The sequence below is a fragment of the Xyrauchen texanus genome, chromosome 28, assembly GCF_025860055.1.
Source record: "Xyrauchen texanus isolate HMW12.3.18 chromosome 28, RBS_HiC_50CHRs, whole genome shotgun sequence".
Lineage (NCBI taxonomy): Eukaryota > Metazoa > Chordata > Actinopteri > Cypriniformes > Catostomidae > Xyrauchen > Xyrauchen texanus.
The window spans coordinates 12,739,245-12,766,134 of record NC_068303.1 but is presented as its reverse complement, the minus strand read 5'-3'; the positions used below and the strand labels follow the sequence as shown (position 1 = coordinate 12,766,134).

The following is a 26,890-nucleotide window of genomic DNA, read 5'->3' as shown; positions in this document are numbered from 1 at the left end:
TATGTTGTCTAAATGCGACGTGCATAATAATTCCTTCACTCTCTTAAAACGAATTGACACTAATTTAAAACATTGATTTTTAAACATAGATTATGTAAAGGGGGCCTGGGTAGCTCAGCAAGTATTGACAATAACTACCACCCCTGGAGTCACAAGTTCGGTATCCTAAGCAACCAAATTGGCCCGGTTGCTAAGGAGGGTATTCACATGGGGTAACTTCCTCGTGGTCATGGTTAGTGGTTCTTGCTCTCAAATGGGGTGCATGGTAAATTGTGTGTGGGTCGCAGAGAGTAGCATGAGTCTTCACATGCTCTGAATTTCCACGGTGTCATGCACAACGAGCCACATGATAAAATGTGCGGAATGACGGTCTCAGAAGCGGGGGCAACTGAGACTTGTCCTCTGCCACCCAGATTGAGGTGAGTAATGTGCCACCACGAGGATCTAGTAAGCAGTGGGAATTGGGCATTCCAAATTGGGGAGAAAAAAGGGGATTTGATAGCTGTTCCTCCATGTTTGTTTTTAATATTAAAATATATTCAGAATGAGCTTTAATGCCAAGTATGCTTACATACACAATAATCTTGTCATGGTGACAGAAGCTTCCAGTGCAAGAGAATGCAACATATATATACATACATAAAAACATACATTTAAACATATATACATATAAAAAATAAATAAATATAATATAACAGATAAAAAAGCGAAATATACAAAAGTAGTCAATCCGTTTGAAGAGAGTGATTTAATAATTATGCATGTCGCATTCAGATACATACACTACCGCAGTTCAATAACAGTATATTACAATCGCACAGATCAAAGAATAGCGTAATAATACGACATGACTAGATATGAATATCTATAACCAAAGACACATTATTATTATTAGCTCATTCTGATATATCTTAATAAAGGGCCTAAACTCTTCATTTCCATTTTCAAGCAAACAGTTTAATATATTTGACACTGTAGCATTCATAAATGTTTTTTTATTGAAGATTAATAAAAATGAACAAAATAAAAATCTAAATTTCCGCTTAATATGGCTAAATTTCTGCTTAATATTTCAAGACATTTCCATGATGTGTCACCATTCACCTACATAATTTTACCATCCTTATTTTGCCTATTTCCTAAATATTCCATAATTATTGTTTATTCACAAACAGACATTTGGAAGAAAACGTCTGACATGTAATGTCTGGGGATTATAAGCTTTCTTCTGTCAGCTGACTCCAAAGGGCATTTCAGGTCTGGACAGCACAGGCATGATGGGTTTCAGTCTCTGAATCCAGTCTGGGTTTTGTGTCATGTGACTCTACATTGACCTAGAATAACCCAGGCGAAGAGGTCTTGATTTATACTGTTTAACAAAAGGTTGCATGTTAGAACTGATATTTACTACATGTTATGTAACATGGAAGTACAGTTGGTAAAAAAATATATATATATAAAACTGGTGAAAAGAACACATAAATATTATGAATCACAATGGTGCCTTTTCATTATACTAGAAATGTTTGTCTGGAATGGGAGGAACAGCTTCCTCAGCAATATCAGCCATATCAACCACAGCGTCTGTATGAAACAAAGCTTCTGTGTTCTTTTGACTTTTGGTTTTCCAGTTCACTGCAGCATAGACAACAGTCGGTTCTGTGCTAGTCAAATATTGTTCACTTTGAGTTTGAGGTGAAATGAAAGGCTGCTCCAATGCCTGGTTGTTTACTAGATTGTTGAGGGCTGTGACTGAGTGATTAACAGCAGGCTCCAGCAGCTTTACCATTGCTAGAGAAGAGCTCTCACTCTCCCCATCAGCTTTGTCACTTAGAGGCTCCCTAATGCACTCATAAGGATTTTCTTCATTCAATTCAAATTCCATAAGAGAGTGTATGTGATCTGTTGGATACTTTGCAGCTGGAATACAGTCATAACTCTGGGATGTAACATTCACACTGTCCCATTGATTAAATGAATGTCTCAGAGGCTCAAGGTGAGCCATGGGATCTGATGGGAGGGAAGGAAGTGGTGGGATTTTAACACATAGTGGACTTGATGTTCCCATCGAAACTTCAGGAATTTGAGAGGAGAGGGGAATCAGATCCTGGTTGAAATGTGAACGACCTGTTAAGAGAGGAAGTCAGAACTAAATGAAATGTACACCAACAGTGAAAAGTTTGGACACATTTGGACACCCAAAAATGAAAATGTTCTCATTGTTTACTCACCCTCATCCCATCCCAGATGGGTATGACTTTCTTTCTTTTGCTGCACACAAACAAAGATCTTTAGAAGAATTTCTCAGCTCTGTAGGCCCATACAATGCAAGTGAATGGTGGCCAGGCTTTTGAGGCTCCAAAAAGGAGATAAAGTCAGCATAAAAGTAATCAATATGACTCCAGTGTTTAAACAATGTCTTCTGAAGCAATTAGTTGGTTTTGGGTGCAAACAGACCAAAATATAACTCATTTATCAATGTATGTCTTGCCATTGCAATCTCTATGCATGATCATGATTTCAAGCTTGATAACACTTCCTAGTGCTTGGCGCTAGATGGCGCTATAGGAAGTGTAATTGAGCTTGAAATCATGATCGCCATAGAGACTGCTGTCAAGATGTACTGTGAAAAAGGAGTTACATTTTGGTCTGTTCTCAACCAAAACTAAATAGATTGCTGCAGAAGACATTAATTAAACCACTGGAGTCTGATGGATTATGTTTATGCTGACTTTATCTGCTTTTCGGAGCTTCAAAGGACTGGTCACCCTTTGCTGTAGAAGAAAGAAAGTCATATGCATCTGCTGGCATGAGGGTGAGTAAATGATTAGAGAATTTTCATTTTGGGGTGACTAACCATTTAAGTTTATCACAATCTTTTGATCTAAAGGCTCATGCTTAAATGCTTGAAATTAATTTGGTATACAGATATAAATTATGCAGACATTTGAATTCATTTTCAAAACTTTTTTGTCTACTTTTTGATTAAATATTTAGATACTGATGTGATCAAAACAGTGGATATTGCAATACTCCAATATTGCACGTTTAATTAAATTGTATACAAAATAGAAATGCCATAGGTATACCGACCATGTTCAAACTTGTTTACATTTCTGTTGAACTGCTCAGTAGGTGCTTCCTGAAAGAGGACATCAATTTGTGAGAACATTTATTTATCATTATTTACCTTTCTCTATTTCGTGTCAAATGCAATCATTTTTATGCTGGTCCTATTTAGGGCTGGAAAATAAACCTTATCATACAATGTTTTTTTCTCTAACTACATTCTCCATCACAGTTTCATTTCCTTTAGAAGAGTAATCCAATAACTAACAAATTACTCTCTTGCTGATTCATAGTAATTTACCTCCAAAGGATTTTAATTGACCACAACAGCATAGATAGTGTTCAATAGTGCAGTGGAATCTCAAAAGCACAGAAAAGAAAGTTTCTTCCAATGTAAATTGTCATCAGTGACCGTATATTACTATAACATTCAGTCTTGACTTTCTATATAGTATATGCTAATGGTCAAAAGTGTATTCCTTTGCAACACAATGTTTAAATGCTTATAAAAATCTTGAAAGTACTAATTTACAGTATAGACTGAATTCTGAGTGCTGTTTTGTGTCAGTCTCTTACATTTAGTGGAAATGCAGTTGGGCTATTTGTTTTTCTCGTCTGTGCAAATGCATGGGGGATTCACTGTCACTGTCAAACATACGGGATACAAAAGAAAGAAAAGTCCATTATATTGTTAGAAATGTCACAGACATGTCTGTTCCAAATGTTTTGCATGGTTTTTTAATTAATGCAAACATGAAGTTATCAGTTGTCCATCTTTGTGGTTTACATCAGTTTAAATGTGCTGGAGTGGACAAACAGGTCTCCGATTTTCTCACAGTAACACAAACATTTAAAAAAAGTTCTGCTATCCACGCTGTGTGACTTAGGCACATAGATTATGAGCACATCAAGGTCCCTTGATCTAAACCTGCTTTAGCACATTCCTTTGAGATCATCCATTTAAATACTCACTGCATTCTAGTGTAATACATGGATTACATTCACACCCTTTTCCTGGGTGTGTTTTGAATAAGCACACCACAAGATATGCAACTCTTAGCTGACACATACTTATATCACATTATAATCTTTATCATAATAATATTTTCAGTATCCCCATAAAAGAACAATAGTATAATGCTTATTCCAAATAAAAGACAGATATAGTATAAAATATATATTAATTACCTGAAACATCTTGTGCAAAGACTGTAGAGTGTGATGTAAGTGATGATGAAGAGGACAGACACAATGGTAATCTGTAGGGAGGAAGAACAACCTGATAACCAGGTTATAATTCCCTCCTCAACAGGAGCCATCACTCTTCATCCAGTTTCTATAAGAACGGTGGTAAAGAAATGAATTAAAACCTTGAAATCATGGAACTCAAACAGAGATGTTAGGCAAAATGACAACCTGATACATTGATAGTGAATGGTGACTAACATACTGCATTGTGTGTTCCGCGGAAGGTGAAAAAAGTAAATGTTGACAGAATTTTCATCTCTTTAACACAAACAGACAGTCTAGAATGTAAAGTGCATTACCATTTACAAAATATAAGCAAACACAGCCAATGAAATGTATACCATTTTGAATAAAAGTTTAATGTATACATACTTAGGTATCCAACTTTGTAAAATTAATTTTAATTTGATTATTTTACAGCAGCTTTGTTCACAGTAGCCACAAGCACTTTGTTTGGCATCATAATTATACAAGCCTGTAGCAGTTTGGATTCTGCGAGACATTTCAGATACTAAAAACTATAAACATCTTTCTTCTATCGTTCACTCTTTATCTGCAACAATTAAAAATAAAAAAAGTAAACTTACCTTTTACATCAGTTACATGATAAAAGTAGATAACCTGTTATTGACTTGCCTTTACTGTGTGTCATTGCTCTCGCAGCAACACACTGATCCAACAAGGACACTGAGTCACAAACTTCCTCGTTTTGCATTCCAACCTCTACAATGCCTAATTCTTATCTCCCTCTAAAGAATTCACCTCTCTCGCATTTTTCTTGTCATTGTGATTAACTTAAAATATTAAAGTTTGATTTAAAAAGTAACATTTAAATTAATATTTAATATCTGTATGATAATTTTTGTTTTTAATGATACTTAATTAAACTAAATAGTTGATCAGCTTTTGAATGGAACCCTGCTGCCTCCTCATGTATTTTAGAGGTATGACACACAATGGAGTCCAAACATCATAGACCACTAGTGAAACTGCTTCTATTTTGCATTATTTTCAAATGTAATCCTTGAATTGAAAAATGTGTATGAATTTCAGAATTATTTGTATCTGGTATGTCTGCCTTATGCTTTGCAGTATTAAGCTGTCAAAACCTGATGCTTTATGTTATCCCAGCATGTTTCAAAGAGCATCTTGAAAGATTCAATGTATGCAAGGAACAAATTAACTTGGTTAATGTCACAAATTTGCTTGTTCGATTAGTGAGCTATAAATAATGCACATAATGCTATAAATGCAATAAATATAATTACAATTTTTTTACAGTTTCCACAAAACTTTTCTTTGGTTTACAAATTTCCAGATTTATTTACTGTTTTATTTCTACATTTAAGTAAAAAGAAAACAAAACCTAGATTTTCAGTGTGGACACTATATGTTGATAATGCGGTTGACCCTTTCAAGAAAACATCTGGTCTGATGTTTTCTTGAAAGGGTCAAAGGGTCAAATGTTATGTTATTATTATTACAAAGTTAATTAGTCTCAGTTAATTCTTCAACCTGCTTATTAGCCTTGATTTTCATATATTCTATGCGGAAAAAAATATATAGAAAATTCTTTCACTAAGTCGCCTACAGCTTGCTCACTGGGGTTATTAATACAATTATCATTTAATTATTTTTAAACACTATTAAAATCATATTTTATCTAAATTACACAATGATGATTAATCGACTTTATAGACATTACAGTTTTATCGTCTGTTAATGCTGATAATCTGTAAAGCTGCTTTGAAACGATGTGTGTTGTGAAAGGCACTATACAAATAAAATTGACTTGACTTAAGTACATTTTCAAAAGATACTTAAGGATCATTCTTTAGACAGCTTAGATCTATAAATAATATCATATTTTATATTATATTTTACTAAAAGACAGTTGTGGCAAAATAATCAATAAGGCAGCTAAGGTTCATGAGAATGGATCTGAGGAAATGAATATTAATATGCAAAATTCACCAAACATTTGTAAGAACAATAGAATTTTACTGTAAACACATTTAAAATACAACGGTATCTAAAGAACCTTTTGATAAAACACAGGGTTCAAACTGATATTTCTACCAGAACGAGGTAGAAATAATTTGATATGAGGAATCAAATACAGTTAATAAGAAAGAATTCATACAGAGAAACAAGGCAAATAATTTACATTAAAAGCATTGCAGTACTTCATTTGTTCAAGAGAAACTAAAACAACTATAAATGTGTTCCCCTCATCCACCCTTCATCATTCGATTTGGGCCCAAACTCAGCTTTACCCCTTAATTTGAATGTTTTTGCTTTGACAAACCCTAACATATTGTCCCAGACTCGAAACAGTTTTCAAGTAAATAGGCCATTTATACAAACCCATACAGTATTGGATCTCAGAGGAATGTTGGCTAAGTGGTTGACTATCCTGCCTTGAACAGTGAGTTTATTTGTGGGGAAAACCCACTCAGTATCTGTGCTTGATATGATTTGTAAAAGTATTTGATAGTTAAACAATACAATGCTTCCCTAAGGCATATCTGATATCTGTGATTTCAAAATGTGATTATAACAGGACTTTGCATGTCAAAATAAATAACGAAAAAAATACTTCATCCCATCACATTACGCATAATAAACAAACTGCACAAAAATAAATTAATCTGTTCAGATCTGGTTATGATGATGTCTGAAGGCAGTTTATGATTTATTAATAGGCCTATTTATTTTTTCAATATTTACTATATTTCTGGTGCCACTTTACAATAAGGTTGTATTTGCTACTATTAGATAACTAAGTTAGTTAACATGAACTAACAATGAATAATAAATTTACAGGGTGTAATTCAATTACAAAGCAATTAGTTAAAGTAATTTAATAACTTTTTAGTCAAAAAATAATGTAATGCATTACATTTGAAATTCTTGTAATCAGATTACAGTTACTGACTTTCAATTAATTCTATAACATTTAAGTATATTATAGGGTTATGCTTATTTCTAATATATTGTTTATATAGAATACATGAATTATGACCCTGTAATCGAGTCATCGTGAAGGAGAAATGTGATAAGCTGACTGTATGACTTGTGTGAAACAATGAACAAGAAAGAAATATAGACATTAATTTGATTTTGTTAAACGGAAATTGTGTTAGAAAGTAACTTAAAGTATAAAGTAATTAGTAATGTGATTACTTTCTCCAGTAAAGTAATCTAATTACATTTTAAAGAGAAATAAGTAACTTATAGGCCTATTTATTTACCCAACACTGTTTATAATGTTAAAGGTTGTATATTTTAGCATAAGTTATTGCTTTATGAACTAACATGAACACAGTGAACAATAGTATATTTATAAATTAACATTAGTAAATGCTACCTAATACGTTTACTAATGTTAATGAATAGATCCTTATTGTAAAGTATTGCTATATTTCTTAATATTTATACATTATTAAATACATCTGGTTGGTGCTGTATAACTAAGTAGGCCTTCATTGTTAAATACTTTCTATATTTTTTTAGTCATAAACTTTTTTCTTTAGCTGCTTTTGCACTGCACCTCTCATAAGAATTGCAGTCAGGACACTGCACAAAACCAAGACGAAGAAAGACCCTCCAGCAAGTAAGATAAAGTGTTCTCCATGCACCTCTAAGACAGACTGCTGGTGCACCAGAAAGTCTTTAAACAGTGCTTCCAGCTGGCACAGAGTACACATGGCCAGGAAGATGTGGAAGATCTGATGGCCATGGCCCACAATGTCAAATCTCCCTGGAAAGAAGCGCTCTGGAATAGGGCAAGAGAAAAACAGTGCAGCTAACATGAAGAACACAATTTGAAGGGCATGGAACATTAACACCGGCTCCTCCCAAGATCTGGTTGCCAGGCGATGTGCTACAGGGCTGATGTCGAGCATGTACGCCAGGCTCGTTGGAATGATCTGACAGATCTTCCTACAGAGGGGGTATGGGCGGCGGTAATGGAATTTGGCAAAGCAGCAGCTGGCAACGGACAGCCAGGCTAACACAGCTGCACCAGGTAGGAACACAGCGCCCACCGGGCTTTGTCTCCATGCATGCTCAGAACAGTAAAAATAAAGGCCTAATGCACAACCATATTGGTAAACTGCTACTCCAACATAGTCCAGGAAGAATAGGGAGTAATGGACCAGCTCAGAGTGTGACTGCAGCAGATGGGCGGCCACGCTGCAGCTAAGGTAGATAAGCGAGGAGAGCACGTACAAAAGCAAAGGTAAAGAGGCCGCATTCACAGTCAGCCCCCACGCCCCTGTGAGGAAAGAAAAGCGGAGTAGAACCACAAGGATTGCCAGCAGGTGTGTCCACACATTGAGCGACTCATTGTGGCATTGGAAGAGGCTACAGAAGTAGCTCCGCCATTCCTGATTCACAGGTCGGTAGCCAGAAAGGATGTATGGCTCGCGGAAAAGGCTGGGCACATCAGAGGCAAGCACGGTGGCCTGAGGTAATGGGAGAGAGGGTAACCAGATTGAAAGGCGTGGTAACTGACCTAACTGTTGTACTCGCAATGTCAGTGTACTCAGACAGCCCAAAACTTTGCTTGACATGGTGAAACTCAGGATGAAGATTCAAATATGCTGCAAAGAGAAGCAGAAAACAGCATGAGGGTAGACAATATTTATTTAAAGTCAGAATGGCATGATTCAGGCAAAGAGCCTGACAAAGAACCAGTTCTTGTTAACTAAACCTCTTACAGCAGATTAGTTAATAACTGGCTCTCTTGCATTGTTCATTGTGTTTACTAAGTTCTCACATTGCTTTCTGCAGTATATATGAAGCTCCATAGCTCAAGGACCAATCCAACAATCTCTCAATTCAAAAACACTGGTTCTGTCTCAAAACCTAGTGTGCTGCCTAGACAGCTTGTTTTTGGGTATACAGTTGCATTCAAAATTTCTATGATGCCCAAAATGCTGAAGGCAGGTAAGAAAAGATCTCAGAATTCTCTGATTATAAATCTGTGCTAATATCTGTGTAGACACCACCCTAACACTATTCAAACTCCTGTCTGTTCCCACACCCACACAAACTTCCTAGCACTATATACTTCAGTCTTAAGAAGTCAACCAATGTATTGAATTTTACACTGGCATAAGAGCCTAAATCGACATGTATAATCAATAAGATGCAATAATTACACTTTTAAACGTGCCTTAATTGTCATAGATAAATCATTAAAGTACAAGAACTTGTCAATTTATACACATGCATCAAAATGTACTTAAAACAATGTTGGAAACTATCTGTATGTAACTTCATAAGTAAAAAACGATATAGACTATAGATCTATATTATGAATTTGTAATATGAAGCTCCTCACCTGTGAGATACCTTAAAAGTCGCTCTTTTGGCTGTTCTCATTGCCTTTTTAAAGAAAAAAGGGGTTTCCTGTTAACCCGACATTAAATCCCTTTACTTAACTTGTGCATTTTTTAACCTTGGCAACTTCTCTGTCTCTGTGACAGTCTCAAATGAACGACCTGTTGTGCCAGCGGCTCATGAGTTTGGGCGTGGTTATAAGTGGCTCTCAAATATGACTCAAAATGACTGAGCAAAAATGTTCAGTTATGATATATAGTTACACACACACACACACACACACACGCATATATTTAGCAGTATTGTAAACGTACATTTTCATAAAATTCAGATAATAACACTTTGAAATTAAAATGCCTAACTACCCATTTTGCTATAAATTCATAAAATTACAAAATGGCCAAGAAAGTAGAAATAAATAATATATCAGCATAGTGCACCGAAGGTTATATAAAGGGAAAACGGGCAACACGCTATCAATACATTGGCAATATCAGCCGCTAGGTGGGCTCAAAAGCGCAGATAATTGTCGTTTATTATAATCTTTCATATATCTGATTTACAGACTGTTTTAGTGACGGCTTCAAAGCCTTTGAAAAATTAGTACCGGGAAGACGGAATGAAATTGGTTCAGGTTTGTTGCCTACAAAAAACATTATTTAGTAGCGCCGCAACAATTCCTCCACGCCTTGCGCATGCGCATGCGCATGCGTATCGTTGCAAAAGTTTTCGCGCGATAAGCTGAAATGGGCAGGGCGAAATATCACTGCTGTGGATTTTATTGGACATCAGGATCAAAGAAACAGGACACGCTGGTGAGTCGCTGAAGTATTGGCCAATCAGAACTCCGATTCCCCTGTGAGACAACACCGACTGGCGCGAAAAAGACACACAACAGTTCTGCTTCCGACACGAGGTGTTCTGCACTGAGCATTTCTTGACATCTTTAGAAAGCTTTACACAAAAATGGCTGCTGAAGTTGTGGACGACCAAGAAATGAGAGAGGCCCAAAGGGATTATCTGGATTTTCTTGACGATGATGTGAGTATAACGCATTTATTACAGGTTTATAGCTGTTAATCTCTATATAGGTCGATGATGTACAGGAATAAAGCCCCACACTATAATGTAACATGGTCTGATGGTTTTCGTATTTATTGTGCTCGAGTTTGTTGACAACGTTTTCTCCCGCTTTTACAACATTTTCAGCAAGACCAAGGCATCTATCAGAGCAAAGTGCGACAGATGATCAGCGACAACAAATCCAGACTCATTGTTAACATCAACGACCTGCGCCGCCGCAACGAAACGCGAGCAGTCAAGTATGTGTTCACCTTCTTTTTTCTTTTCTTTTTTTTTACACTTTATAGTTCTGAGTTCATGTTATACATGCAAATATAATTATTACAATCGTATTAATAATAACAGAGTGTTTATACAAGCAGCTGCACTAATTAATGACATGTACACGTAATTTTTTTATTACCCCCAGAAAACACAGAACGTTCCCCTAAACTTGGTGCACACGGTACGATATTGGCCAAGATTCTACCATCTGAGACACATTTCGGGAATCCTAAAGTGTTTCTGTCGTCGTAGGGATAAATCGGCAATCTTACAACATTCAGTGTGACATGTTCACCAACGGCCGATTAGCCTTTGATGATCTTTAGCCCCGACGAAGTTCTGGAAGTGTCAGAAATTAAGTATCGCAGCCGTGTAGTGTGAATGCTATTTCGACGGCAAGACGAGATATTCCGCTCCTCTCGCGCACCCAAATTCACTTGGAAAGAAACCTGCTCCTCCTCTGCACCATAGCAAATTTGTGCCCAGTTATAACTCTACTCAAGCTCTTTCAATGTTTTTTTCTTCTTTTCATTTTATGTAAAAGATTTAATGAATAAATAAGCAGAAAATACTTGGAGAAAAGTTCACTTCAGCGATATGAAAGCATTATTCCCTGAATTAAATAAGAGCTTACAAAACTAAAATAAATAATACACTTCTTAGCATGTTTTTTCTTTACATTTATCATGCATTTTCTTTACAAATGTATTTCAATTACTATTTAACTTTTTTTTTTTATTATCCCCTTTTCTCTTCAATTTGAAATGTCCAATTCCCACTACTTAGTAGATCCTCGTGGTGGCACGGTTGCTCACGTCAATCTGGGTGGCGGAGGACAAGTCTCAGTTGCCTCTGCTTCTGAGATAGTCAATCCTCGCATCTTATCACGTGGCTTGTTGTACATGACACCGCGGAAACTCACTGCATGTGGAGGCTCTCCGCGATCCACGCACATCTTACCACGTGCCCCAGTGTAAACAAGAACGGCTAATCGCAAACATGAGGAGGTTACCCCATGTGACTCTACCCTCCCTAGCAACCGGGCCAATTTGGTTGCTTAGGAGACCTGGCTGGAGTCACTCATCACATCCTGGATTCAAACTCGTGACTCCAGGGGTGGTAGTCAGTGTCAATACTCGCTGAGATACCAAGGCCCCCACTATTTTACTTTTATTAAATTTATTTAAATGTCTGTAAACTTCTTTAATTAAAATTCACACCACTCAAATAATATATATATATATATATATATATATATATATATATATATATATATATATATATATATATATATATATATATATATAAATATAAATATATGTATAAGTATATTAGATATTTTAATCCAAATAAGCAGATACAATTGGATACAATAATAGAAATCTATTTAGTTTTTGTGGATTATCCATAGGGAATTTGCAGGCACGATATATTATCAGCCTATATGAATTTTAGAAATGTTGCATGACCGATAGGTTACTAATCTAAAAGAGGAGAAAGACATACTATTGCCCACCTTTTTTTTCCCGCTATGTGAACGGAGAAATTTGTAAATTTTATTTTTATTTCCACAATTAATATTTGCTTGTGGTAGCTAACTATTACTATAGGCTACCTCCTGCACTTACGTTCATTCTCAACATCTTTGTATTTGTGATCAGGTTGTCTTATTATAGGCCTATTAGACAAAATCCATCTTTTTATGTTAGCCTATGCTCAAGATGGAGTGGTATTGGTGTGGAAATGCTGATGTCCTGACTTTCAGAAAAAAATGCTCCTCCGGGACAGGCAAATCTCACCGTGGCACTTCTAAATTACATGCAACGCTCATGTAATGTGTCACATTTACAGATCGGGACGATTGGGACCACATTCCGCTACAATGTGTATCGTAGTCTGACATAATGTCGCACAGTGTGCCATGGCGATATCAATACGTTCAAATCATACGGTCTGACAAGAAACAATCTTTTTTTTTCTCTCCCCAATTTGGAATTTGGTCTAAGACCTCGTGGTGGCATTTTGACTCAATCCGGGTGGTGGAGGACGAATCTTAGTTGCCTCCGCATCTGAGACCGTCAATCTGCACATTTAATCACGTGGCTCGTTGAGCGTGTTACCACGGAGACATATCGCGTGTGGAGGCTTCACACTACTCTCTGCGGCATCCACACACAATTCGCCACGCGCCCCACCGAGAATGAGAACCATATTATAGCAACCACGAGGAGGTTACCCCATGTGACTACCCTCCCTGGCAAGTGTTTTAATTTGGTTGCTTAGGAGACCTGGCTGGAGTCACTTAGTATGCCCTGGATTCAAACTCGCGACTTCAGGGGTGATAGTCAGCTAATAGTCACTAAGCTACCCAGGCCCCCTGTGAAGCAACAATCTTAAAGGACTGTAAAAATCCTGCAGTATATAGCAGGCTTAACGTAGGTGTGTAGTTCTCATTTGGTTATTTTTTATTTTGATGAACCAACTCCTAATTTTCTAGGAATGTTCTTTTTCGTTTTTTTTTATAACAATTAACGTCAGAATGTTCTTTGAACCAATTTTTTTTTAGTTGTGACTCTGTAATTACTGTTTAATTACAAACAGTTTTTCATAGGAACATAAAGTGTGACCATATTTTTACTGAAATGAAAATTGTCCGGTCCTCAGGTTGCTGAATAATGCATTTGAAGAGCTTTTGGCATTCCAGCGTGCTCTGAAAGATCTTGTGGCTTCAATAGATGCCACTTACGCCAAGCAGCATGAGGAGTTCTTCGTCGGCCTTGAGGGCAGCTTTGGCAGCAAGCATGTCTCCCCCCGAACCCTGACATCTCGCCTGCTTGGCAGGATGGTGTGTTTGGAGGGCATCACCACTAAATGTACGTCCAAGCCTGTTTAGAAGCACATTGGTATTTTTATCCCTTAGTCTATATTTCTGTGTAAAGTTTAATGACAGCGTTATCTGTTGATTTTAGTCTGCTGAAAAATGCAGTGTGTGAGTGTTATTGTATTTACAGGCTCTTTGGTGCGGCCCAAGGTAGTGCGCAGTGTGCACTACTGTCCAACCACTAAGAAGACAATGGAGCGCAAATACACAGACCTGACCTCACTGGATGCCTTCCCTTCAAGTGCCATATACCCCACCAAGGTTCTGTATCATGTCCCACATATGCCACTTAGATATTTATAGAGGAATAATCTATTATTAGGAAACATTAATAAATAACTTTAATAACTAACAATATGCATCTATCTCTTTTATTATTTTTTTATATTTTGATCCATTTAGGATGAGGAGAACAATCCTCTGGAGACTGAATTTGGTCTATCCGTCTATAAGGACCACCAAACCATAACAGTTCAGGAGATGCCAGAGAAAGCCCCAGCTGGTCAGCTGCCCCGCTCTGTGGACATTATCCTGGACAATGATCTGGTGGACACTGTTAAACCAGGGGACCGGGTTCAGGTGATTGGCACCTACCGCTGCCTGCCCAGCAAGAAAGGCGGGTTCACCTCGGGCACCTTCAGGTAGAGCCGCACTGTCTACAGTTTGATTCTTTGAACAAGGAGCATATTATAATTAGTAGCTAATAAAATCAGTTTTCTTTCATCATTTACTCACCTTTATGTTGTTCCAAATACTAGGGCTGGTTAAAAATGTCAATTTCCCGATGCATCACGTCTCATGCTATGTGACTAAATATGTCTATGATTAGTCACTGGCTAGTAAATGCTCAGATTTCTCTCACTAATGATTGAGTAGTGTAGAGGAGAAGTTATGAGCACCAAGATCTTTTTACTGCGTGTTGAGAGTAAAAGTTTGGTTTAACACGTTCTGTGTAAAAAGATGAAATCCACGTGTCCACGTCATTGTATAATGTCTATTATACCTTGAGGGGTTGCCTAGAAGGTTTCTTTATAATTAAGAGCATAAGCTGAGAGTTTATTTTATATCTAAGCAAAATGGACATTGTAATAGAAATGCATATATTTGAATCAAACTGAATTGAGAGCATGTGTATCGGAATCAGATCATGAAATCTGTATCATACCCAACCTTATTAAATACATATGACTATCTTTATTTTGTGGAACACAAAAGGAGACATTAGAAACTGACAACTTATATTACCATTCACTTTCATTGCATAATTGTTTCATACAATGAAAGTGAATGGTGACTAAGGCTGTAACATCTCCTTTGTGTTCCATGGAAGAAAAAAGTAATGAAGGACTGGAACAACCCAAGGGTGAGTAAATGATGACATGATTTTCAACTATACATTTAATAAATAACAAATTATTTGACAATTTATATTAAGTGCATCATATGTGCTGTTAGGATAATCACAATAGATGTCGTAGAGGAATTGTATTTGTACTAAATATCAAATCCATGAGATTGATAGCCTGTCTCTGATTTGTTAGTCACATTCTGAGTTAATGCATCTTTTCTCCACAATGTGTTTTTGCTCAGGACCATCATGATCGCTTGCCATGTCAAGCAGATGAGCAAAGAAGTCTCTCCCTTCTTCTCAGCAGATGATGTGGCCAAGATCAAGAACTTCTGTAGATCTCGCTGTAAGGTGAGAGGATGGAATTTAACATCTAAATTTACGTGTTTTTAAAGATATTGCAAATGTTTCCATAATATAAATACTTTGTTTGTTTTTCTTTATTTTAGAATTTGTTTGATCAGTTGGCTCGCTCCCTGGCTCCCAGTATTCATGGTCATGAGTACATAAAGAAGGCGATCCTTTGTATGCTTCTAGGAGGTGTGGAGAAGGTTTTAGAGAATGGGTCACGCATTAGAGGAGACATCAATGTGCTTCTCATAGGTATGCATTTGGTTGGACTTTGCACATATGTGTAGAGACATTTTGGGTAAAATTACTGGATCAGAATTGCAAACTGCTTTCAGTGTTGTTATACATGTAAAAATTGAATGTACAGGAAATAGTTGCTTTGATGGTTAAATATGTATAATTGTATTAATTCTATAGCATTTCCCTTCTTTTTAATATGTAATTTGTATGTGATTAAGTTATGTTTTCAGTCTATCTTTGAACAAGTTAAAGCAGTACTTGGATAGTTATTATCTCTTCTCTCTATATGTTTTTTAAGGCAGTGTCAAATATATAATTTTTTTATTAAAGAGGAAATATTTGCCCACGGAATTGATTTTCAGGGGTATTTTTTACATTTATGAGGGCATAAAAACATATAATTTTAAAAATCTTGTTCTCAGGTGACCCCTCAGTGGCCAAATCTCAGCTGCTCCGTTACGTTCTGCACACTGCTCCTCGTGCCATTCCAACCACAGGCCGAGGCTCTTCGGGTGTGGGTCTGACTGCAGCCGTCACCACTGACCAAGAGACAGGTACTGCGATTTAAAGGACCATAGATAAGTCAAGGAGCCTACACTGTAAAAAGCTGTAACCTGCAATAATTACCTTGAGGAGCTATTTCTACCTGATCTAACCCATATAGTAATTAGTCTTGTTAGTGTTATTAATTGTATTCAGATTGATTTAGTGATGCTAAATAATATTTTTTATCTGAATAAAACCGGTTAATTTAGATGTTACCACATTTTTTTTCAGAGTACAATGTAAAAATGTTTTGTCAGATAACCTAAAATGCTTTATGTGTTAACTCAAAATGTATTTAATCTAAAAGACAAAATGTACCTGACAAATTAGTTTACACTAATGAAATACATTTTCATGGGTTAGATATAGTAGAAAAAGATCCTTGAGGTAACAGTTGCAGGTTACCACTTTTTTCATTGTGAACACCTGTATGTACAATTGCTTTGTATTTCTGTCTTGTGTGTGACCTCAATCTTCACATCAAGTTGTTTATGTCTCTCAGGAGAGCGTCGTCTTGAGGCTGGTGCCATGGTGCTGGGGGACAGAGGGGTGGTCTGCATTGATGAATTTGATAAAATGTCAGACATGGATCGTACTGCTATCCATGAGGTTATGGAACAGGGCCGCGTCACCATAGCCAAGGCTGGCATCCACGCTCGGCTGAATGCTCGCTGCAGTGTGCTGGCAGCTGCCAACCCTGTTTATGGCAGGGTAAGTGCTACATATGGTCATCTTAGAAACAAATCTCAAGCTCAGAGTCTTAATGTGTTAAGTGAAATAGTGCTTGCATCATATAATTATGTAATTATAATTATGAATTAATTATTAATTCAAAGTTCAATTTAGTTCAGGAAACCAAAGAACAGTAATCTGAATTATACAAAGTCGTTGAAAGCCAGACAAATTCAGTAATTAAAAAAGTGACACTTCACCTCAGCAAATGTAATCTTTTGCTATAGAAACTGTAAATAGGCTAATGTTCAGACAAGTGGCAAAAATATATATTTTTTAAGTTGTTTAATTTTTTATATGCTGAACAATAGGGATGTAACGATATTGACGATATCGCGCTATCGCGGTGGTAAACGTGTCTCGATATCGTCGTGGTTGGGTTACAATATTAAAAGGACAGGTGTCCGTCAAAAAGCAAGAGGATTAAACACAGTCCCGCGGAACAAATCATTGTTAACTACATAGAGCATGATCCTTTGCGCTGCGTCGTCACAACAACTGTTGTTAAGCCAATAGGATTGCACGCTGTCCACACAAGCTCACAGCAAGCCAGCATGGCCGACAGCGATACTTGTAAGGATAAAAACAACAACCCCGAAGTTGAGATTGTGCCAGCCCCTGCAGCTTTTAAATCAGATGTCTGGAAACATTTTGGTTTCGCCGTGTCAAAAAACGCAAAAGGAGAGAAGGTGGTGGACAGACAATGGACTATGTGCAAGCACTGCCACAGTAAACTGCAATACAACACGGGAAACACAAGCAACATGCGAAGTCATCTGACGACCCATCATCCCGAAAAGTTTGCAGATTCTCTGACAAATCAAGTCCTGTCCGGTCAAAAAACCCTGAAGGAGGCATTTTCAACAACTATGCCACACAACAGCGCAAGGGCTCAAGAAATCACGAGGTACATCGCGGAATACATAGCGTGTGATTTACGTCCCTTTTCTGCAGTAGATGGCAAAGGATTTAAAAGGTTAGTGGCCAAGCTTGAGCCGAAGTATCACATGCCGTCGCGGGCTCATTTTAGTCAAACTGTGTTCCCTGCTCTTTACCGTGAGACAAAAGAACGTGTCATGTTGAACCTTAAACAGTCTGAGTGCATTGCTATTACCACTGATGGGTGGACTTCCAGAGCGACTCACAGTTACATCACTATTACGGCACATGTTTTGACGAGTGAATGGGAAATGCAGAGTTACGTTTTACAAACTAGACAGCTTAGCGAATCACACACTGGCGTAAACATAGCCGAAGTCCTTAAATCTGCAGTCAAAGAGTGGGGGCTGGACAAGATTGGAACAAGGATCGCTGTTGTTACTGACAACGCAAGCAACATGCGAGTAGCAGTAAAGGAAGCCGAACTGTCCCCTCACATACGGTGCTTTGCGCACACACTAAACCTGGCCTCCCAAGCAGGTTTAAAGGTTAACGCAGTGAGCCGCCTCCTCGGTAGAGTCAGACGTGTAGCAAGTTTTTTTCACCGCAGTTCTACAGCCACAGCCGTGCTGACCACCAAACAAAAACTACTCAATCTCCCTGTACATAAACTCATTATTGATGTAGTGACAAGATGGAATAGCTCTCTGGACATGGTGGAGCGCTACCTTGAACAACAACAAGCTGTTGCTGCAGCCCTACTGAGTGATGAACTGAGACACAAGTCACGTGAAATTGACACTTTGGACACATCTGACATTGCAAATGCAGAGGATCTTGTGAAGATTCTTTTACCAATAAAAAAGGCCACAACTGTTCTCTGTGATGAGTCGCAACCAACAATATCTCTCATTTCACCACTAAAACAAATGATTCAAGACAGCATGGCCACAGATAATCACGGGTCAAATGCCATTGCTCAGATGAAGGCAGCCATTCTGAAGGATCTTACTGACAGATACCAAGGAGAGGATGAAAAGTTCATGCAGGAGAGCAGTGCTTTGGATCCACGCTTTCGGACCTTGCAACATCTAGGCAGTGGAGAGAGAGAGGACGTCTTTGAAAGAATAAAGTTCAAAGCATCACAGATGCAACAACAGGTAAAAAATGTTAACGCTGTGCCATAGAGAAAATTGAGAGAAATACAATAAAATGTAACAAAATGCTAATATAATGTCTTTTTATCATTTATGAACCAGGACCAAGATGTGCTGCCCAGGAGCCCACATCCAGCAGATCTGGACGACAGCAGCGCTGAGCTTTGTGCCTCCTCTTAAAAAGCATGCCCTTGAGGACCTCCTTGGCTCTTCTTTTAGCAGTAATCAAGTCACAGGTGGAATTCAGGCAGAAATTGACTCTTACTGCAAAGAAGCATTAGTTTCTCTGTCTGCTTGCCCTCTTAAGTGGTGGAGAGACAATGCAGGGCGGTATCCTATTCTGTCTTCATTAGCAAAGACCTACCTGTGTATACCCGCTACCTCGGTGTCCAGTGAAAGGGTATTTTCAACAGCAGGGGATATTGTAAATGCCCAGAGGTCTCTTCTTCTCCCTTGCAATGTAGATCTTTTGATCTTTCTAAAGAAAAACTTGAACATAAGCTAAATGATAGGTCAGTGTTTTTTAAAAGGCTTTTTGACTGACTATTTTATTTAAGTTTAAGTTATGTTCCTAAATACCAGTTTTAAAAGGCTGCTTTTATTTGCCTTATGCATAAACCTGACTTAACTTGATCTTTGTTTGCACTTAAAGGGAATTCCCTATTGTTTACAATTGTTCTAGTTGCTTCTTAACTTGAACATTGCACAGAAGAATCAGTTATGCAACCAAATATTGGTTCATGTTCCTGACTACAACTTGCACTTTAAAAGCACTATGTGATCAGTGTTTTATGTTGTCATGATCCATAAATACAACAATAAATTGCCTGTTGACTGGCAAAAGCAGAATAAATGTCAGTATTTTTTCACTATTATCATCACAAACACTATCGTGAGCTATTTAACAATACTGTGTGCTTTTCCACAATATCGCAATAAATATCGTACCGTGAGGTCAATATCGAAATTGTATCGTACCGTGAGATTTTGATATCGTTACATCCCTACTGAACAACTGAAAACGTAAAGTAATTACAAAATATGGACGTGCGGAAAGTCAGTCCAAAACATCAGATTAGAAAAGCTACTGTATGCGCATTATGGCTGAAACAATTAGTCGCCGTTATCAACAACGTTGCCAATAAATGTTTTCATTTTTGAAGTGTCATTTGCTCATTTGAAACTCTTAAAGATGATGCATAAGAGAAGCATTTCAACTCTAGTGCCTGATAAAGGAGAGGAAGAAAACATAACTCGCTGTCCAGATGGACTCCAGACTTTCCAAACAGCTTAAGGTGATCAAGATTGCAAAGTATTATGGAATTGTACAAAAATATGAAATAAGTAAAAACAGAAGAAGTGTCGTCGTGAAATAAAGCTGGAGCAAAACTTGCATGTCAGTGTCTAAAAATGAAGCACCCCATCGATATAGACACATCCCTCACATGCCCTTGCTGTAGCTTCAGATGATAACATGATTTTGCAGTGAATTATTTACTGAATTAAGCTTAATTAATAGTATTTTTTCCTGAAATTTTGTGAAGGTTTTAAGAGGTATTTTTTTAAATCTGCTTTTGTAAATGGTAAATGGTCTGCACTTATATAGCGCCTTTTTAACCTTAACGGTATTCAAAGTGCTTTACACTGTGACTCATTCACACATTCACACACACATCTCCAATGGCGACAGAGCTGCCATGCAAGGTGCTAGCCTGCCACTGGGAGCAACCTGGGGTTCAGTGTCTTGCCCAAGGACACTTTGGCATGTGGAGTCGTGACTTATAAACATCTTAACTCGAGGCACAAGCTGAATTGTCAGTTAACGGCTATTGATTTATCATTGCAATAATTACTCAAATAGTACAATAATCGTTCTAATAATTGTTAGATTAGTCGATTGTCAAAATAATCATTAGTTGCTGCCCTAATGCATTTGCAGTGTGAAGAAAGCTATAGAAATTAGTCATTGCTAGTCTTTTCCATTTTTTCACCCTATGCCAATGAATTTATTTATGTAATTTCTGTTTGTCTCTCTCTCTTTTTGTGCAGTACGATCAGTATAAGACCCCCATGGAGAACATCGGTCTACAGGACTCCCTGCTGTCTCGTTTTGATTTGCTGTTCATCATGCTGGATCAGATGGACCCTGAGCACGACCGTGAGATCTCTGAACACGTGCTGCGCATGCACCGCTACAGGGATCCCCGCGAGCAGGATGGAGCTGGTAAGGTCTGATAGATAGAAACAAAGAGGACCTGAATATCAAACTTTGATACCAAATATCAAACCAGAAAACAGTTTTATGTTGTAGTGTATTGTTGACTCATTTGATTGTCCGTGTTACAGCTCTAGCTCTGGGTGGTGCAGTAGAAGCATTGGCTACTGAGGATCCTGATGCAATTCAGGAGGAAGAGGAGGAGCTACAGGTGTATGAGAAACACAATGCACTCCTCCACGGCAGCAAGAAGCTCAGGTATGGAAAAGTACCCACTTTGCTTTCTTCTGTAATGCAAATCACAAGCTTGGCTAATTAATCTTAGATTATGTTTGGCTTACAGTATTACCACATGCATGGCCTGGTATTTGGAGGGTTTGATATGTTTTGCTTTACTAATTTAAATTTTTAAGAAAGAAAGTCTTGTTAGTTTCGTGTTAATTTTGCATGAAATTACATGCTGATCTTCCCATTAAACACTGTTAATGTAGTATATATGAAAACCCAATTATAACACTATATTATTATAATATTATTAAAGCTAATGAATGAACGTTACAGCTAAAGGTTGTTGTTGTGGTCTTCTTAGGTACAGAGTGGTGAGTAAGGAGTTCATGAGGAAGTACATCCACGTTGCCAAAGTTCTGTCTCCTGTTCTGTCCCAAGAGGCAGCCAATCACATCGCAGAAGAGTACTCACGACTGCGAAGTCAGGAACAACTTGGTTCTGACATTGCACGGGTACATACAAACGCATGTACAAAAGCTTTTGAGATGGTTTCCTGGCCACATAGTGGTAGATATATCTGATCCTAATAGATTTATTATTTGATGAAGCTGTGCTATGTTCTGTCTCTCAGACATCACCCGTCACTGCTAGAACCCTGGAGACTTTGATCCGTCTCTCCACAGCTCATGCCAAAGCTCGAATGAGCAAAGTCGTGGAGCTGGTAGACACAGATGTTGCTGTGGAGCTTGTACAGTATGCCTATTTCAAGAAGGTCTGTGTGTCTTACCATATTATAGCTTCTTTCTGTCACAATTTCTTACGAAGTTACTTTTTAAGAATTCAAAATGTTTTTAGCCTCAAAACATAACGTTTGAAGACACTTAGTAGTAGTTTCTAAATGTCCTAAAAATCCAATAGAAAGTTCCCATCAATAACAGGAACATATTCCCAATCTTGTCTGTTTCTAGGTTCTGGAGAAGGAACGAAAGCGCTCCAGAAATGGTGAGCAGGACACAGCTTCAGAGGAGGAGGAGGAGGAGCAGACACAAGAGACACCCCGGCAGCAGAGAAAAAGGTATAATATTCTACCTCATTAAACATGAAATTAAATTTCCACATTTTAATATGAATCTTCCCGGATAGTGTTATCAGCTGTAATAATAGTAAATGTATTGTGGTGTTTGGTGCCTACTGTATTATGAGTAAGCTTAAGGCCCCTTAGTGGCCAGCTGAATAAATCGAATCGCCCAATTTAATTTGTTTTGTCTTATAGAAGGCGCAATTCTGAGCGCAGGCCATCTCAGGGCAGTGAGTCATATGACCCCTATGACTTTAATACTGAGACTGATATACCAGAAAGTAAGTTGAAACATAAATGTTTTTTTTATGTGTATTACATGGGTATTATAAATGGATCTCAAAGGAATAGTTCACATCAAAATTATCATTATGCAATTTCTCTCATGTCATTCCAAATACGTATACTGTTGTTATTTTGTTCTATAAAACAGAAAATGAGAAATGTTACTCTCCTCCTCTTCCATACAACGATAGCCCATAGTGACCCAGTCGGTCAAATTTTCCAACAGATATGGTCAATGAACTTATGGTTAATGGAAAAGGGCTGCATGATGATTCTCTAAAATTCTCCTTTTGTGTTCCATGGGGAAAAAAATAACAGCATACAGGTTTAGAATGACATTAGGTTGAGTAAATAATGATACAATTACAATAATATTTTTATCTTGCTAATTTAAATCATTCTGTGCTTATTCTAAAATTTACAGTATTTATTTTCTTATTTTATTAGTTCATTCCCCAGCTCCTGCAAGGCAGGGTGAGGAGCTCATGGACACACCTGATCAGAATGGGCACACAGAGTTGTCTGCTGACAGGTAGGCATTTTAGATTTGACTGCTAAGATTTTTTAGATCTTTTACACTCAGCGTTTTTAAAAGGCTGAGAATTTCTTGTAAAGTATCTTTTCTGATTAAGTTCTAATCTGAAACTGCGTTGCTGACAGGTTGCTGATTGTTTCACATCAATGTTGGTCTCACGTACTATGTGTGTTTGCTCTAGGCTGAAGGAGTTCAAAAGTGCATTGTTTGAGGTGTTCAACTCTGCTCACGCCCAGTCAGTGGGCCTGATCGCTCTGATGGAGGGAATCAAAAAGAGCTGCCCATCACCATTTAACGAAACAGAGGTCCGTGCAGCTCTCGCCCGCATGCAGGATGACAACCAGGTTATGGTGGCAGATGATATCATCTTCCTTATATAAAGAAGGCGTATTTACTGGAGCACAAGAGAAAACATAAAGTTATAGATTCAAGTGTGAATCTTTTTCAGATAGTTTGCAATATGTGTGCAATGTTTATATTCATATGTTTCTTTTAAAAAAAAAACCGAAATGTTATTCTTTCAAATACATTCCAATTTGTTCTCTTACAATAGCCTGTTTTTATCTTAAATGTACACCTCATTATTCAGGAAATACATGGTTCTGTTGTTCAATTCATTCTCTCTAATAGACTGGATCAGTGACTGCAGTTTTTGTTTTTTACATGACAACTTGTAAATAATAAAAAAAAATTACTTTTGAGTTTGGCATGCCACTGGAAATGTACAAATAAACATCAAAATAATCTATAATTTACTTTGAAATACTCAGAATACAGTTGTTCTGTTGTAGCCCTGGCATAGTGCTCTTGACACATTACACAGTGCTGCCCTACAAAAGAATAATACAGTGACACAGTCGAACACAGAAACTGAGTAAAATGGCTTTAAAGGTTTTGGATTGTCTAGCCAAATGTGTTGTTAATGCACACATGTTAATGCGTTGATTAGATACATGAAGTAATTTTTGTGCCTAACATCCATCAACAATGAATTGATAGATGACCTCAAAAATGCATTTACTACAGTTTGCCTTTGTATGACCTCAAATAACTAAGCATAATGTAAAGGCAAAGGGCAGTGATTGCTATTTCATCAGATTATTTCGTTTTTTTCCTTTGGAATTAGAGAGTACAATTGTGTTTATATTAAGTTCTTTGTTTATAGATATATGCACAAAAGCTCCAGGAAAACATAGCATTTATTTTCAGAACATTGACATTTAGCAGAAATACCTTTCAAGAAATCAACTTAACAGAAAAGATGTTTGGTACGATTCAATATGATTTCAACAAATATATTGTTTAAAATGAAGATAAAAGATTGGTTTTCAAATTTGTTGAAAATGGTTATGGTTACTCTTCTACAGTACCTGTTTGAACTTGAGGATATCTGAATATTCATTACTTTAAAATTACCTTGACACCAGATTAAAGTAATTGTATATATAGCTTGGCAAAGTAAAGTTAGTTCTGAAACAATGTCTAGGATCATTTGTCCGCAACTTGGTATGGTTATTTGTTCTCTAATGCATGTTTATACATTTTTACATGTAGTTTAACTTTTTGGTGCCAATGGATATGCTTGTACAGTTTAACTGAAGTTGCAGTGAAATGAATATGGTGTCAAAAATCAAGGGCAAATGTCTACAATATAGACGTATAATAAAATAATGTGCATGCCACAATTTTTTTCAGACTGTATGGGTCATCAAGGTGTAAAATGTAGTTAGTAGCCCAATTTAAAAAATAATCTCTACAGTATAGGATCAGACTTTGAATAAATAACATTTCTACCAGTTTCCAAATAAATATAACTTTCATGCTAAATAAACATGCGCAGCAGGGAAAAATGTTGTACAAAGAGGCTTCCAACAGTATGTGGGAGGAAAGACATGACATTAATATTATGTTATCATTTAGTAAAGTTTTGAAGATAATAATTCTAATCTCAACAGTTGTAATAATTAAAAATGTCACTCACCTTTATATTAAACAATAATACACAGAATAGTTTAAATAATTATTTGATTGAAAAAAGTATTTGATACAATTGGATATTACAGACTTTTAGCAGTATTTAATCAATGAACAGATTCTTTTTTAAAGTTTGTGTACTTAATGTTCAATTTACACTAAGCACTTTATTAGAAACACCTGTACACATGCTTATTCATGTGATTATCTAATCAGCCAATCGCGTGGCAGCATTGCAATGTATAAAATCATGCAGATATGGGTCAGGAGCTTAAGTTCATTTTTACATCAACCAACAGTATAGGGAGAAAATGTGATCCCGGTGATTTCAACCATGGCATGATTGTTGGTGCCAGATGGGCTGGTTTGAATATTTCTGTAACTCCTGGGATTTTCGCACACAACAGTCTCTAGAGTTTACTCAGAATGGTGCGTGGAAAAAACCATCCAGACTTGAGCAGCAGTTCTGCGGACTGATGTGAGGTAGGCTACACTGAGAATGGCCAGACTGGTTCGAGCTGACAGAAAGTCTACGGTAATTCAGATAACCACTCTGATGGTCTACAACAGCAGATGACCACAGCGGGAAATTAATTTGGACCATAGTGTTACTAATAAAGTACTCAGTGAGTGTGTATAGTTTGGCCTACATATTTATACATGTCAATATATTGTCTACCAAATGCTGAAATACTAATGATAAAATAAAATTTGTAAAATTAATATTTCACACTGTACCAAGCTAATTGTGCATTTCACGCATCATTTGGCTTGTTTTTGTTGTTGTTGATGATGATTATATATAAATGGTATTTAGCTTTTATTAAACATGTTTGGTTTTGTGTTGATGAAGGGTTACTTGATTCTACTGATGGTGCAGTACTTACTGCGAAAACTGAAACACTGCTTTAATGAGACCAAAACCACCAGTCACAACCCCATTTTGACAAAACATTTAGGCTACTGAGTTTTGCAAAGCACATTATGGTGCTCACGTGTTTGACTTCAGTCTGTCAATAATGTGTTTTTTTTTTTTTTAAATATCCAAAGGCCATTTAGCCTAACAGTGAACAAATGGACAAAAGTTCAAACTTTTATGAAACATAAATCTATGCTACATTGCGTAACACCAGAAAGCCACATGAACCTCAAACTTTAGGTTTGGTTTAGACATCCACAGTCATTATAGCTACTCTCTGCCCTCGTTACCCTTTCAGTCTTGCATGGACAGAGTCTGTCTGAACCATTATGACTGGATTGTTTCATTGATGCCACATGCAGAGCAAATGATGCAAAAAAAAAAAAAAAAAAAAAATAGCTAAGTGCAGCTGATCATTTATGCACTTTTCTAATCAAGCATGTACATGCTTCAAGACACTAGCATCCCAGCTTTTTAGAACTGGCTGTCACAATCTTTTAGATACATGC

The 26,890-nt window shown here is 37.1% G+C and overlaps 2 protein-coding genes across 2 annotated transcripts; one reads left to right on the top strand and one right to left on the bottom strand.

The window, feature by feature from the left end:
• Positions 1–564: 564 nt before the first annotated feature.
• On the bottom strand, positions 565–8,894 carry LOC127622470 (membrane progestin receptor beta-like). Its single transcript, XM_052096574.1, has 5 exons — positions 4,905–8,894; positions 4,258–4,405; positions 3,646–3,714; positions 3,094–3,142; positions 565–2,127 (listed from the first exon to the last, which is right to left on the bottom strand). The coding sequence occupies exon 1, from the start codon at positions 8,892–8,894 to the stop codon at positions 7,830–7,832; it is 1,065 nt and encodes a 354-aa protein (XP_051952534.1). The 3' UTR covers positions 565–2,127; positions 3,094–3,142; positions 3,646–3,714; positions 4,258–4,405; positions 4,905–7,829.
• Positions 8,895–10,568: 1,674 nt separating this feature from the next.
• On the top strand, positions 10,569–24,980 carry LOC127622141 (zygotic DNA replication licensing factor mcm3-like). The gene is made up of 17 exons (XM_052096096.1): positions 10,569–10,707; positions 10,876–10,988; positions 13,678–13,886; positions 14,025–14,155; positions 14,297–14,535; positions 15,485–15,593; positions 15,692–15,845; positions 16,256–16,387; positions 16,882–17,090; positions 21,197–21,371; positions 21,494–21,620; positions 21,952–22,102; positions 22,222–22,362; positions 22,559–22,665; positions 22,864–22,949; positions 23,401–23,485; positions 23,670–24,980. Exons 1-17 carry the CDS (start codon positions 10,633–10,635, stop codon positions 23,866–23,868), a joined length of 2,442 nt encoding a protein of 813 aa, XP_051952056.1. The 5' UTR covers positions 10,569–10,632; the 3' UTR covers positions 23,869–24,980.
• The last annotated feature ends 1,910 nt before the right edge of the window (positions 24,981–26,890 follow it).

Excerpts from the sequence above, each read along its gene's own strand:
- LOC127622470 (XM_052096574.1), bottom strand. The coding sequence starts at position 8,894 with ATGTCAAGCAAAGTTTTGGGCTGTCTGAGTACACTGACATTGCGAGTA.
- LOC127622141 (XM_052096096.1), top strand. The coding sequence starts at position 10,633 with ATGGCTGCTGAAGTTGTGGACGACCAAGAAATGAGAGAGGCCCAAAGG. Across the intron at positions 15,594-15,691 it reads TCTGTAGATCTCGCTGTAAG|AATTTGTTTGATCAGTTGGC; the intron begins GTGAGAGGATGG and ends TCTTTATTTTAG. Across the intron at positions 22,950-23,400 it reads TGAGACTGATATACCAGAAA|TTCATTCCCCAGCTCCTGCA; the intron begins GTAAGTTGAAAC and ends TTATTTTATTAG.